General features: G+C 36.4%; 1 protein-coding gene across 6 annotated transcripts in view; it reads left to right on the top strand.

The window, feature by feature from the left end:
* The window catches only part of EDIL3 (EGF like and discoidin domains 3), an 805,907-nt gene that overhangs the window by 472,266 nt on the left and 318,163 nt on the right, over positions 1–15,478 (top strand). For 5 of the 6 annotated variants that reach the window (XM_086412886.1, XM_086412888.1, XM_086412884.1 and 2 more), the window contains one exon: positions 11,321–11,350. The exons of the other annotated variant lie outside the window; for it this stretch is intronic. In XM_086412886.1, coding sequence (XP_086269012.1) covers positions 11,321–11,350 — 30 coding nt within the window. The remainder of the gene's footprint in view (positions 1–11,320; positions 11,351–15,478) is intronic. 6 annotated transcript variants of the gene reach the window in all.

Raw genomic sequence — 15,478 nt, 5'->3', positions numbered from 1 at the left:
GAAATAAATACTAAAGAATTGAGGGTGGTAAGATTTGCATTCAGTCTACAATGATGAGATGAACTCAAATATGAGGGAGGGCACATTGAATAAACAAAGGATATTTGAGGACAGTTGTATAGATACATGAAATATTGAATTATAGGCTTTTATAATGTCAAATCACCTAGCTTAAAGATCTTTTTAGTGATTCCTTTAAGTAGCAAAATGTGTCCTAATTATGTCCCCAAAGTCTCTTTAATCCCAGTCCCTGGGATATGAATATAGTCTACTTACTTTCTGCTACCCAGTACTCTGGGAATACTTTGTAAATTACATGTTTTTTTTTTTTTTACTCAGTAGGAAAAAAATGAAACCAAAGCTTTCATTCAGTCTTTATTATTTTCCCCATTTGTACCTCTTTCTAAACTGAGAAATCACAAATGCATTGCTAATTGCTGTTAAGATGATTCACTATATAAGTAGCTTATAAAACTCATGTGAGCTCTATTACTACTAAACTTTATAGAGTGAATTTGGTGTTTCTATTTTAATGAATCTATTAAATTAATAAGCTATAGTTTGGTGCTTTTTAATTTAAAATCACAGATTTGTATTTTCATGAGATGATCAAATGGTTATTAGAGCCTTGTATTTTCAATTATTATTCCTTTTCTCTCCTGCCCCAAGAAAGAAAATCTGATTTATATGACTATATTTAATGATACAAGTTATTATATATAATTACATATAATTTTGGGGCTTCCCAGGTGGTGCTAGTGGTAAAGAACCTGCCTGCCAATGCCAGAGACAGTAAGAGACACTGGTTCGATCCCTGGGTCAGGAAATCCCTTGGAGGAGGGCATGGCAACCCATTCCAGCATTCTTGCCTGGAGAATCCCCATGAACAGAGGAGCCTGACAGGCTACAGACCATTCAGTTACAAAGATTTGGACATGAATGAAGCAAACAAGCATACATGCATGCACATATAACTTTATCTAACTAAAATATAGATGACATTTAATACTTTCTCTTTGGTAAGCCTACTAATGTAACATAATGAAGTAGCTAAATTTTATTGAGTAACATGGAAGACTGAATTAAGTATTTATTCATAATTTCTTTCTTTTGACAAACATTTGAGCCTTGCTGTGTTATAGGTACTAGTCTAAAAACTATAGTTATAAGGGTGAGCAAAAGAGGCACATCCTTGCCCTCATGAAACTCCCAGTCTAATGGCAGAGACTAGTAAACATGCTAACCACACATGTAGATAATTATATTTTATGTATTGCACATTGTTCAGTTCAGTTCACTTCAGTCGCTCATTTGCGTGTCCGACTCTTTGCGACCCCATGAATCGCAGCACTCCAGGCCTCCCTGTCCATCACCAACTCCCAGAGTTCACTCAAACTCAGGTCCTTCGAATAGGTGATGCCATCCAGCCATCTCATCCTCTGTCATCCCCTTCTCCTCCTGCCCCCAGTCCCTCCCAGCATCAGAGTCTTTTCCAGTGAGTCAACTCTTCGCATGAGGTGGCCAAAGTACTGGAGTTTCAGCTTTAGCATCATTCCTTCCAAAGAACACCCACGGCTGATCTCCTTTAGAATGGACTGGTTGGATCTCCTTGCAGTCCAAGGGACTCTCAAGAGTCTTCTCCAACACCACAGTTCAAAAGCATCAATTCTTCGGTGCTCAGCTTTTTCACAGTCCAACTCTCACATCCATACATGACCACAGGTAAAACCATAACCTTGACTAGATGGACCTTTGTTGGCAAAGTAATATCTCTGCTTTTCAATATGCTATCTAGGTTGGTCATCACTTTTCTTCCAAGGAGTAAGCGTCTTTTAATTTCATGGCTGCAGTCACCATCTGCAGTGATTTTGGAGCCCAAAAAAATAAAGTCTGAAACTGTTTCTACTGTTTCCCCATCTATTTCCCATGAAGTGATGGGACCAGAGGCCATGATCTTTGTTTTCTGAATGTTGAGCTTTAAGCCAACTTTTTCACTCTCCTCTTTCACTTTTATTAAGAGGCTTTTGAGTTCCTCTTCACTTTCTGCCATAAGGGTGGTGTCATCTGCATATCTGAGATTATTGATATTTCTCCCAGCAATCTTGATTCCAGCTTGTGTTTCTTCCAGTCCAGCGTTTCTCATGATGTACTCTGCATATAAATTAAATAAGCAGGGTGACAATATACAGCCTTGACCTAATCTTTTTCCTATTTGGAACCAGTGTGTTGTTCTATGTCCAGTTCTAAGTGTTGCTTCTAGACCATTCAGGTATGACCTAAATCAAATCCCTTATGATTATACAGTGAAAGTGAGAAATAGATTTAAGGGACTAGATCTGATAGATAGAGTGCCTGATGAACTATGGACTGAGGTTCGTGACATTGTACAGGAGACAGGGATCAAGACCATCCTCATGGAAAAGAAATGCAAAAAAAGCAAAATGGCTGTCTGGGGAGGCCTTACAAATAGCTGTGAAAAGAAGAGAAGTGAAAAGCAAAGGAGAAAAGGAAAGATATAAGCATCTGAATGCAGAGTTCCAAAGAATAGCTAGAAGAGATAAGAAAGCTTTCCTCAGCGATCAATGCAAAGAAGTAGAGGAAAACAACAGAATGGGGAAGACCAGAGATCTCTTCAAGAAAATTAGAGATACCAAGGGAACATTTCATGGAAAATGGGCTCGATAAAGGACAGAAATGGTATGGAGCTAACAGAAGCAGAAGATATTAAGAAGAGGTGGCAAGAATACACAGAAGAACTGTACAAAAAAGATCTTCATGACCAAGATAATCATGATGGTATGATCACTCACCTAGAGCCAGACATCCTAGAATGTGAAATCAAGTGGGCCTTAGAAAGCATCACTACGAACAAAGCTAGTGGAGGTGATGGAATTCCAGTTGAGCTATTTCAAATCCTGAAAGATGATGCTGTGAAAGTGCTGCACTCAATATGCCAGCAAATTTGGAAAACTCAGCAGTGGCCACAGGACTGAAAAAGGTCAGTTTTCCTTCCAATCCCAAAGAAAGGCAATGCCAAAGAATGCTCAAACTACCATACAATTGCACTCATCTCACACACTAGTAAAATAATTCTCTAGATTCTCCAAGCCAGGCTTCAGCAGTACGTGAACCATGAACTTCCAGATGTTCAAGCTGGTTTTAGAAAAGGCAGAGGAACCAGAGATCAAATTGCCAACATCCGCTGGATCATCAAAAAAGCAAGAGAGTTCCAGAAAAACATCTATTTCTGCTTTATTGACTATGCACATATTAACTGTGTTCAAATAAATGCCATCCTCCAAATCTAGCACAAGATCAAACTTCATGTAGAAGACTGATAGAATAGAGGCGACTTTGTAATTTTCTGAACCTTTTCTGTGCAGTGTCTACTGCTCCTCACTGTGGCCCAGTTATTCTGCAGTTCTCAGGGTGGGGAATTGAGCACGCAGTATGCTGTCTGAAGTCTTTGGCCAGGAGAGATTAACACTTCTCTTCATACTTTCACAAAGAAGGAGTTGGTAATAACAACTTTAAGTCCTGAGGCACTTCCTCATTGGGCCATTGGCCAAAAACAAGCAAATCAACAAACAATAAAACAAAGATTTTATAAACCAAAACCTTCCTCTAAATACTTCTCTGCAAAGTTCCAGAGGCAGCTCCACAACTTACTTAAATGACTGAATTCACAAATTTTAAATGGTAGTTTACTCTACTTTTCCTTAGTAATCACACCCACACACAGGTACACACACATATTTATAGCATTTAACATCTGGGCAGGCATGAATAATCATGCATACATAACATCATTGTTATTTTTGCATCACTGCAGTTGAGTAAAAGCATTCTAAGATGTTGTGAAAATACAGAAATACGTATTTCTTGTTGCTTTGCTCATGGAAATAATGGATTGCATAGGTAATTCTATATTTGCAAAGCATGTTCAGTGCATAATTAACTAGTTATATAGTATAGCAGACAAAATGATCCATAAGTCAATATGAACTGAGTAACATCTTGTAAAATAAATTGTCATATGCGAAGAAGTGTATTTTATATACTTCATAGTGAGCTTTTCCAATTTGATGGTGAGCCATGCTGTGTATATGATTGCTTTAAATGGGTAGAATTTCTATGTTTTGAAAGTGTACTTAAGACACCCAAGAATAAGACAAACACAAAACAACAGCAACCAAAAAAAAACAAAACAGGAGATATAAGAATTGTTGAGACCACACAGAAATTACAGCTGGTCCAGTGAAGAAGTATGTGTGTTTTAATAGCACGTGTATATCAGAGCAATACACGGCTCAGTGGATAGTTATTGTACTTGACAGTTGATCCTATGAGCAAAGGAGAAAGAGAAGGAGAAGGGAAAGAAGGAAGGGAAGAAAAAACTGTAGAATGCACTCTTCTTTGATCAAGCACCAGCTCAGTTCATGAACATGATCACTGCCAGACTGCTCTGAAAATTTGTGAGCAACTTTGAAATTAGAGAAATAGATTCATTGTATCAAAATATGGTGGTAAGCTCCATGGACAAATTAAAATTTGTGGAAAGCCCACCTGTCCTCTGAGGTACAGTCCTGAACTGTATATATTTCCAGTCTTGCCTCCCTCAGTTCAGTTCAGTTGCTCAGTTGTATCCGACTCTGTAGCCCCATGGACTGCAGCACGCCAGGCCTCCCTGTCCATCACCAAATATCGGAATTTACTCAAATTCATGTCCATTGAGTTGGTGATGCCATCCAACTATATCATCGTCTGCCATTCCCTTCTCTGACTTCAATCTTTCCCAGCATCAGGATCTTTTCAAATGAGTCAGTTCTTTGCATCAGGTGGCCAAAGTATTGGAGTTTCAGCTTCAACATCAGTCCTTCCAATGAACACTCAGGACTGATCTCCTTTAGGATGGACTGGTTGGATCTCCTTGCAGTCCAAGGGACTCTCAACAGTCTTCTTCAACACCACAGTTCAAAAGCATCAATTCTTTGGCACTCAGCTTTCTTTATAGTCCAACTCTCACATCTATACTTGACTACTGGAAAAACCATAGCCTTGATAGACGGAGCTTTGTTGCCTCCTTCAGAGACAATTAATTTCTTAGGCATTCAAATATAGTTTAAATGGGAATAGCAAAACTATGTACCATTGCAGTAGAGTGCTATTACTGGCAAATAAGAGAAAGCTCAACTAAAACTATATAAACAATAAAGTGCTAGTATTTTTCCTCAGAGCTAGAAGTCTAGAGTGAGATTAGCGTATGATTCAATGGCTCAATAATATCATCTATAATCTAATTTCCTTTTGTTTGTCTACTTAGTCTTGACAATTGTCTTCTTTCTAAAGCCAGCTTCCATCTTGGTTGCAAGATGTCTGTCAACTTGCCTCTGGGGCCATAGACTTGCTTGTCTGTATCTGAAGAGGTGAGAGAGAGAGGGTTATTAGCAGACACTTTCTCAGAAGGAAGTAAATTCCAAGAGCTGCTTCTTGCCCAAACACAAACCTGTCCTCACATATTACTGTCCCCAAATGGATCATATACTTACTTAGACAAATAACTGTGGGCAGGAAAAGGGAAAATATTTACTTTGTTCTGAGATACAGACTTTTCTTTCTAAATTTGAAAGGCGAGTCATCACCCCCAAGACTCTGATAGTGAGAAAGCCAAATAAACCTGAACGTATTGCAAGAGAAAGTATTGAAAGCTGCTGAAGCAACCACAGTGTACACTGAAGAGGGGTTTCTGCAAGCCTGCTAATTTACTTCAGGACTTCCAACAACTGAACCCATTGCTCTGCCGAAAACTTTATGGGTAGAGCCATAATTCTCAAACTTAGTGTTCATAACAGGCACATGATGAGTTTTCTAAAAATGCAAAAACTTAGGCTATTAGCCACAATTCAAATCCAAACACCCAAATGTCAAATCCTCTAAGACATTTTAACAGAATCCCAGATGATTCTGTTATGGGCAATGAGAGGACCACACTGGTTTCAGTTCAGTTCAGTTCAGTCTCTCAGTCGTGTCTGACTCTTTGCGACCACATGGACTGCAGCACACCAGGCTTCCCTGTCCATCACCAACTCCCGGAGTTAACTCAAACTCATGTCCATTGAGTCGGTGATGCCATCCAACCATCTCATCCTCTGTCATCCCCTTGTCCTCCTGCCTTCAATCTTTCCCAGCATCAGGGTCTCTTCAGATGAGTCAGTTCTTCACATCAGGTAGCCAAATATTGGAGTTTCAGCTTCAGAATCAGTCCTTACAATTCAGGACTGATCTCCTTTAGGATGGACTGGTTGGATCTCCTTGCAGTCTGTGGGCCTCTCAAAAGTCTTCAACACCACAGTTCAAAAGCATCAGTTCTTCAGCACTCAGCTTTCTTATAGTCCAACTCTCACATCCATACATGACTACTGGAAAAACCATAACTTTGACTAGATGGACCTTTGTTGGCAAAGTAATATCTCTCTGCTTTTTAATATGCTGTCTAGGTTGGTCATAACTTTCCTTCCAAGGAATAAGCATCTTTTAATTTCATGGCTGCATCACCATCTGCAGTGATTTTGGAGCCCCAAAGAATAAAGTCTGTCATTGTTTCCACTGTTTGCCCATCTATTTGCCATGAAGTGATAGGACCAGATGCCATGATTTTAGTTTTCTGAATGTTGAGCTTTAAGCCAACGTTTTCACTCTCCTCTTTCACTGTCATCAAGAGGCTCTTTAGTTCTTTACTTTCTGCCATAAGGGTGGTGTCATCTGCGTATCTGAGGTTATTGATATTTCTCCTGGCAATCTTGATCTCAGCTTGTGCTTCATCCAACCCAGCGTTTCTCATGATGTACTCTGCATATAAGTTAAATAAGCAGGGTGACAATATACAGCCTTGACGTACTCCTTTTCCTATTTGGAACCAGTCCGTGTCCAGTTCTAACTGTTGCTTCCTTGACCTGCATACAGATTCTCAGGAGGCAGGTCAGGTGATCTGGTATTCCCGTATCTTTAAGAATTTTCCAGAGCTTACTGTGGTCCACATGCTGGGTTAGCTTCTCTATATTAAATGTATACATTCGCTCTCTGTTTTCCTACTATTACCATAATTTCAATACATTCATCTACATTGTCACCAGGGAGAACAATACAGAGTTTTTAGTTTTGAGTTTTCTTGGTGCACGTGTTTTTAATTTCCAGGATTACAGGAACTTGCATGTGACACAAACATGTATGTTTGTATTTGATTTGCTGATTCATGAATTCCAAGAAGCAAATAAAAATAGTAAGGAATCATTGGATATCATGAGATTACTCCTGTGATCCTTAATTTCACTTAAATGTCACTAAATAAACCACTAACGTCCATTTAGAGTTTTGGTTGTACTCCTGGGGCTCTTGCTGCCATCTGCTTATAGTTCATGGTGCTTTTTTTGGTAATGAGTTAGTCTACAAAGCCTTCTTTGCTAGCGATAACTGAAACAGTGAATTAATACCAATCCTAACCCTTATGTGACTTTGTGAGTATACAGGTTTTTTTAATAATATGCATATTGGTTAATAGTATGAATATAGTTAGCAATATGAATATAGTTAATCTGCACGTTAGGAGAAACCACAACTATAGAGATGTTTCCTGGAAATACAATTGTATGCGGACTTGTGGACCTGCTGATTCTAATATTGTTAATTTGTTACAAACCTTCTTTCAGGTATTATAGTCTCAAGTGTAGGTTAGTGCACTGCTTGCCCCAGAAGCTTTGGTTTTAGGACTAATTGCTATTACTCCTGTAAGTTCAGAATTGTCTTTATTTCTGTACTTGCTAGTTCCTTCCTAAAATTTCTTGCTTCTCCGTATATAATGAAGAAGTAAAATCTTAGTACTTCTGATCTTCTTTCTTAGGTATTACAGGCTTAGGATGTTTTGTTTAACCATCTAAGCAGACTCTAAGCTGCCTCTGCCAATCCCTGGATTGTAAGGGAGTTTCTAAAGCAGCACTTCATTTCTTAAAGGGATTTCTCTTGCAGCCCTTATATCCAGTTTTTGTTTTTTTCCCTTAGGCTAAGACCAAGAAATGTTATCATAGTTATAACCAATCCTTATTTCTTGATTCCATCTCCTTTTTACTTTTCTATTTTGGTGGATACTGAATCAGCACTTTGTGAGAAAGTAAGGCACAGTGGAGAATTTTGAGCATTACTTTAAGTAATGCTCAAAATTCTCCAAGCCAGGCTTCAGCAATATGTGAAGCATGAACTTCCTGATGTTCAAGCTGGTTTTAGAAAAGGCAGAGGAACCAGAGATCAAATTGCCAACATCCACTGGATCATGGAAAAAGCAAGAGAGTTCCAGAAAAGCATCTATTTCTGCTTTATTGACTATGCCAACGCCTTTGACTGTGTGCATCACAATAAACTGTGGAAAATTCTGAAAGAGATGGGAATACCAGACCACCTGATCTGCCTCTTGAGAAATTTGTATGCAGGTCAAGAAGCAACAGTTAGAACTGGACATGGAACAACAGACTGGTTCCAAATAGGAAAAGGAGTATGTCAAGGCTGTATATTGTCACCCTGCTTATTTAACTTATATGCAGACTACATCATGAGAAATGCTGGACTGGAAGAAACACAAGCTGGAATCAAGATTGCCGGGAGAAATATCAATAACCTCAGATACGCAGATGACACCACCCTTATGGTAGAAAGTGAAGAGGAACTCAAAAGCTTCTTGATGAAAGTGAAAGTGGAGAGTGAAAAAGTTGGCTTAGAGCTCAACATTCAGAAAACAAAGATCATGGCATCCAGTCCCATCACTTCATGGGAAATAGATAGGGAAACAGTGGAAACAGTGTCAGACTTTATTTTTGGGGACTCCAAAATCACTACAGATGGTGACTGTAGCCATGAAATTAAAAGACGCTTACTCCTTGGAAGGAAAGTTATGACCAACCTAGATAGCATATTGAAAAGCAGAGACATTACTTTGCCAACAAAGATTCATCTAGTCAAGGCTATGGTTTTTCCTGTAGTCATGTATGGATGTGAGAGTTAGACTGTGAAGAAGGCTGAGTGCCGAAGAATTGATGTTTTTGAACTGTGGTGTTGGAGAAGACTCTTGAGAGTCCCTTGGACTGCGAGGAGATCCAACCAGTCCATTCTGAAGGAGATCAGCCCTGGGATTTCTTTGGAAGGAATGATGCTAATGCTGAACTCCAGTACTTTGGCCACCTCACGCAAAGAGTTGACTCATTGGAAAAGACTCTGATGCTGGGAGGGATTGGGGGCAGGAGGAGAAGGGGACGACAGAGGATGAGATGGCTGAATGGCATCACTGACTCGATGGATGTGAGTCTGAGTGAACTCTGGGAGTTGGTGACAGACAGGGAGGCCTGACGTGCTGCAGTTCATGGGGTCGCAAGGAGTTGGACACGACTGAGCAACTAATCTGATCTCTGAAGGCACAGTGGAAAAAGTGGTTTTCAAATCACATGAGTTCAAATTCAAATTGACCTTAGACAAAATGTTCTGTCACTAGGAACCTCTGTCCCTTCATCTATCAAATAAGAGTATACTTCATCTCCTTGTTTCTTTTATAAATTCAGTTCACACACACAAAGTGACCTGCTATAAACTTTTTTTTTTTGGTGGTTGTTCCTTTTGAATCTCCAGACTTTTACTAACAATGACACATAAAAGTCAACACTTCTTTAAGCCCCTGTGGTATTTTCCTAAAAGGGGATTCCTGGAAGCTACTGAAGGTTTTCCTCTTTGAACATGTTGTGATATGTTTGGGACATGATAAAGCAGCAAAAAGCTTTTAAAAATTTCTGTTCTCTACACCATGCGTGCCAAGTGTGTTTGCACTCTCGAATTTTCTTTTTTTTTTCCTGGTGGCAAGGAGACAAGCCAAGCAGTGTGAGAGAAAAATACTGTCAGGGCACAAAGTAAGCTTGTCTTATGTGTTCTCTATGCAGATGTAACCCTAACGGGAAAGAGTGCAGAACTCTCCCTAGTTAGACAGAGGTACCTTGATGAACGAATCACCTGGGAACAAAGCTCTTTTATAAGCAATTCAGCTGAGTAAATTTTTAGTTTAAAACTTCATAAATCCAATGAAGTAGTATTGGCTAGAGTAATATAATTCAACAGTAATATTCTGGTTAAGTTACACTTGTGCACAAAGCAGAAATATCTTCTCACAGAGCATGTCTGTTAGTGTAAAGGTGAAACGTGAATTCTAGGCAAAATTGTGAAGCTGCTTCTCTCTTGCAGCTCCATCCCCCACAAACACACAGTTAATTATTACCGCTGGAGTTGTGCTGTTCTCAAAAATGTCTCCCTTTTAAAGAACAAATCAAAATGATTAACAATTTGAGTTATAGCTCCAATATAATCAATACATTATAATGATATTACCTAGTCTTATCTCAATTCAGGCTCCAAATTACTACCATTGAAAGAGACCCTGGCTTAATTGGTTTGAAATGGGGCCCAGAGTTTGGCATCTTGTATAGATGTGGAGTTATGAACCACTGCTTTAGCAGAAAGTTGTTTTCATTATGTGATCTCTCTTTTTGTAATATCCATGCTTATCCGTGTATGTGCGGTAGAACACTTGTGTCAGAATCACTTGGGATCAACCTTTAAATTGCAGGATCCTGTGGTTTCACCACAGAACCACCACTACTGAATCTTGAAGTGTGTGATACACATGAGTTGAGTGTAGTTGTGTGTGAATGTGATGGGGTGAGAGAAAGATTGAATCTCTGTGTTTAACCAACACTCAGAGTGATTCTAAGTTACTCTAAGGTTTAATAATTCCTATTTTTTTTTTCATAATTTCTACCTCGTGAAGCAAAATTTTTGACAGTTAACAATACCTTTCAATTCCTCTTTGCTAATAGAAAATTTCCATAAAGTGGTGATGGTTGGGGTATTCATATGTAACATATAATTTATATTTTAAACAATATTATTTATAATATAATTTGCACTCAGACTAAAAAAAAATCAACCTTGTTTGCAAAAGGACAGAAAATTCAAATTTAAATAACTGAATGGCTTTTCTAATGCTTATTTAAAATATGGGTGTACTTAGCTGTTAATTTAATATGTGTATCTGTTTATCTAATTATCTAATGACAAATTTCTAATGTACCACACAAATTTTCAAGTCAGAGACTTTTATTTATTATTTAGAAATGTGAGATATATTTATGTTCAATCTCAATTTCTCTCTTTCTCCCCTTCTCTCTCCCTCTCACATCATTCCCACCTCTCTTTCCCCTTACTCCACCCCCCCATCTCTTTTCCTCTATCATAGCATCAGATGATGAAGAGCCAACTTCAGCAGGTAAAGTTTCTATGCTATAAAAATTATTCCTATTTAATTTAAGACCTTTAATAGAGATGTATTTGTCCAGGTTTCAACCAGAAACCTGGCACAGTTTAATATACTTTATTTCTTGAATCCATTATGCTGTCCCAGACTAAATGACATTGTTATGAGTTTAAAGTAAAAAGAGAAAATAATTAAAAATGAACTGTCACAGTGGAAATCATAACACAGAACACATCAGTATGAAAGAATAAGGAAAATTGGAATATTAAAACATTGAGAAAAGTGCCAATAAGTAATAAAATGGGGAGAGAAACTGAAATGATAAAATGCAGAAAAATAATAAAATGAGACTGAAAGGGAAAAGAGGAAAGTGGTAAAACATACTTTCATAAATATGACTTACCATGATAGAATATTGCATTATCACATATTTGACTGATGTTGAACATGATATTCATATAAGTTTAAGGATAAAAATTATGTTGTTGCTTCAAATACTCACTTTTTTTAAGAAACTAATTTCTGTAGTTATAACTTAATGATACTGAAATTTGGCTTCATGATATTGCTCCTCATTTGTCTGATCAGCATTTATCAAGTAAAGGCTGAGATCTGAACTAAAATCTGTGAAGAATGCCAACGGTACATTTATAAGAAGAAAGTCAGCACCACAGCCAATCTGGTTAGCAAGTAATAAAAGGCCCGGGCTAGCAGACAGCAACATCAGGAAAAAGGAATGAAGTCTTAAGATGGAGGGATCAGAGCCCGGTTGGAAGAGAAAGATGAGACCTTTGCACCAGAGTCTGTCTTAGGCAGTTTTAGGAAGTTAGGCCTGAGAGATATGAGCAGGAAATGGTTACTGAAAATAATGGACACAAATGGGACTTGACTTTACAGGAAATGTGAAATGTAGCCCTGTTATTTGGAACTTGGGTACAAGATAGGGTCTTTTCAATTCAGAGACAACATTTCAGTTGGTGAGAAACTTCTTGATTTCTACCTTCTTCTAAAACTGGGTAGGGATTTTTACCTGTAAAAGTAGTTCAAAAAGTCAAAATTCAATAGAATAAAGTGAAATAGACATCTTACAAATATCTTTGGTAAACTTCAAAAATACCGTATTGCATGATGCTCATTATCACTGTTTTGAAATGGAATCACAGAATAAGGTAAATTCTCAATTAATGTTTCGTTTTCATAATATTGCTAGATAGTTTGTAACGTGATTTGGATAAGAACTCTCTATAATTTTCTCCTACTCTAGTCAGTATTATGTAGCATATTTTTAGGAGCAACCGAATCATATGAGTCAGTAGCAGACTTCTGTGTTGTTATGAGTTTCCACTGCCTGGTTTCTGAATTTTTTACCCTAACTTGAGGCTTTAGTGTTGACAGGGCTGCTCAAAGACTGTTTCTCAGCCTCAATTGAATCTTTTCTTTCTGTGAATACCAGTCCTTGTGAGCCCATGCTTTCTAGCCCAGGAATTTCTCATTCCTCTAATATTCTTATACCTCATTCCTTGTTATGTTGCCTGCCAAGCAATTTTGGTGACTTTGCAAAATAATTATTATTTTTGCATGATGAAGATTAATTGTAACAATGTAAATAATACTTAAAATATAAATATTTCTTGGTATAATTTTCTTGTTTTAAATTAATTTAATACTTTCTATGCTTATTAAGAAATTCTTTTGTAAAAGCAACTAAATACTTCTCCTGCACAAATATTTAACTTTAGAGTGATCTGAACAACATAGACTTTAAATTATGCTTTAAAAAAAAAAATAAAATAAAATAAATTATGCTTTAAAACTATTTTTTTTCAGATATGACCAGGTTTTTTTCTGTGATTTTAGCATAGACAATTAGAATAGAACAAATGTATTCTTAAGTAATGTCTTAAATAATTTCACATGAATATTACATTAAGAAGATTTGCATTTAATAAAGCAGACATTCCTTTTACATTGAACTGCCACTGGGAAACAAATGTTATTCCTTTAATTTTATCAAACTGTATAATATAAAATATAATTGCATAGTTCTATTAAAACTTTTGATGCGGTATTAGGTTATATATATATATAACCTAATATATATATATTCATAAAGACTATGAATAATTGTGGAAAGTGGATTGTGATTGTTTAGTCTTTTGTTGCTACTACTTGCCCCTAATTTTTTCAATAATTTTCTAAATTAAATATTTATTATTCTATTCATGTGTCTATTTTATCAAAATATGTCTATTTAAAAATATTATGAATAATATATTTAATGGATTAATAATATTCTCTGTTTTTGCTTTCATCTACTGCCAACAGAGTTTATCTAGAATGATCTTTTCCAGGTTCAGACTTGTTTAATTTATCCTTTGTGATCCTTCTATGTCTTTCTTTCCTGTTATTTCTTCATTCTATTGAAATTATCAGTGAAGCCCAGTCATTTGTTTGACATAGTAATTGTACCTGGATTAAACTTTTATATGTCCCCATATGATATCTTTATCAGTTTCACATTCTTCCTTCCGATTCACAGTATAATTGGACAGTGACTTTTTAAAATACATACTTTAGTTTCTTTAAATTAAATAATTCAGATATTTCTAGTAGGAGACCTGCTACTCTTCAAAATTCAAAAGTAGAAGAAATAATAAAGTAAATGGAGGTGTTTATTGCTGCCAGAGCATCACAGGTTCCTGATCACTAGATGTTAAAATATGAATTATAAGTTAAAATTATTATTTAAAAAATGTGTATGGCTTATCTAAATATACAGGGGCCTAGTGGACACTGTGACTGAATGATACTATTTATTAAATATTTACAAGGTAGAGATTTATATAATAAATCTAAGTTATTACCCCAAAAGTACACAGAACTGATCAATTATAATTCAATAATCATGATAAATTCTCATTGTCCAGAATATATTTTACAGAAATAATAGATTTCTTTCTGGACTAACAGTATAAAAATAGAGACATTATAACTCTGAGAAAATTAATGAGATATTACAGAGTGTGTTACTTGTGTTCTAATTCTACAAAATGATCTGGGCTTTTCTCTTTACAATAGAGCATATTTTGTTTGCCTTATATTTAGAATTATTATGACTGCAGCATTAAAACAGACAACTGGTCCCTCCACTCTCTCCCCATATAATTCTATTTACAATATTTTTATATTTCACTGTCTCTTTAATCTTTTTTCAAATACACCTAATTATCTCTTTATTTGAACCTCTAAATTGCCATGCAAAAAGCAAGTGCCTAGTAACAGCTTTTGTGTGTGTGTTGAGTTATAGAGGGGATGCCAAAAAAAAAAAAGTCACATCTGCATTACTCCTCATGGGGATGTATCCCCATATTGACTATGGAGCATCCATTTGTTCATTATTTTTATCTCCAAATGTTCAGATGGGATGCATTAGCCCAGAGCAACATATTTGTAGCATCTGAGTTACTAGGGCAGTTTCACCTAACACCTGGTTCTGTAACTACCAGAAGTTTCTTTTTATTTATCTTTGTTGAATCTTATCTCCAGGTATTTAAACATCTTATAGTTGAGTATAAAAACACAAATGAACTATATAAGAAATTCTGTCAAACTAGGTTATATCCCAAGATCTAATTATAAACTAATGAGATTCATATTTTTGGAGCAACCATAACAGATACTGTAACTCCAAATGACTCATATTAAGAGGTGATATATGTACTCCAATTATATTGCTGTTCCTCAAATAATTTTGGTAACTCTCTTTCAAAATATCCTCCAGCTATTGCAATATCAGTTATTCTCTTTTATAGTCTCAGAACTGTGTTGCTCTATTCGCCACACAGTGGTCTGAAAAATAGACCTTCAAAACGAAGATGTCCAAATATTAAGAGTGTCTGTGTGTGTTTGTATCTTAGGTGTAAAATACAGATCAGTTTATAACTTTAATAATGCTCTTTAATAAAGTTAAGTCAGTGGATGCTTCTCCCATGTTGCACAAATCCAATTTTCATTTATCTTTTATTAAATTTCATAATAAGGAGAGACTTGATAAATTGATTACACTAATGCCTTTGTCTGTGTCTTTCAAGAAATTAAGACATTTACATTAGAAAATTAACTGCTGCAAATGAACTAATC

This window comes from Bos grunniens, chromosome 7, assembly GCF_055505025.1.
Source record: "Bos grunniens cultivar Pamir isolate PY7600 chromosome 7, Bosgru_T2T1.0, whole genome shotgun sequence".
In the NCBI taxonomy this organism is placed as follows: domain Eukaryota; kingdom Metazoa; phylum Chordata; class Mammalia; order Artiodactyla; family Bovidae; genus Bos; species Bos grunniens.
This window is presented reverse-complemented; position numbering and strand designations above follow the sequence as displayed.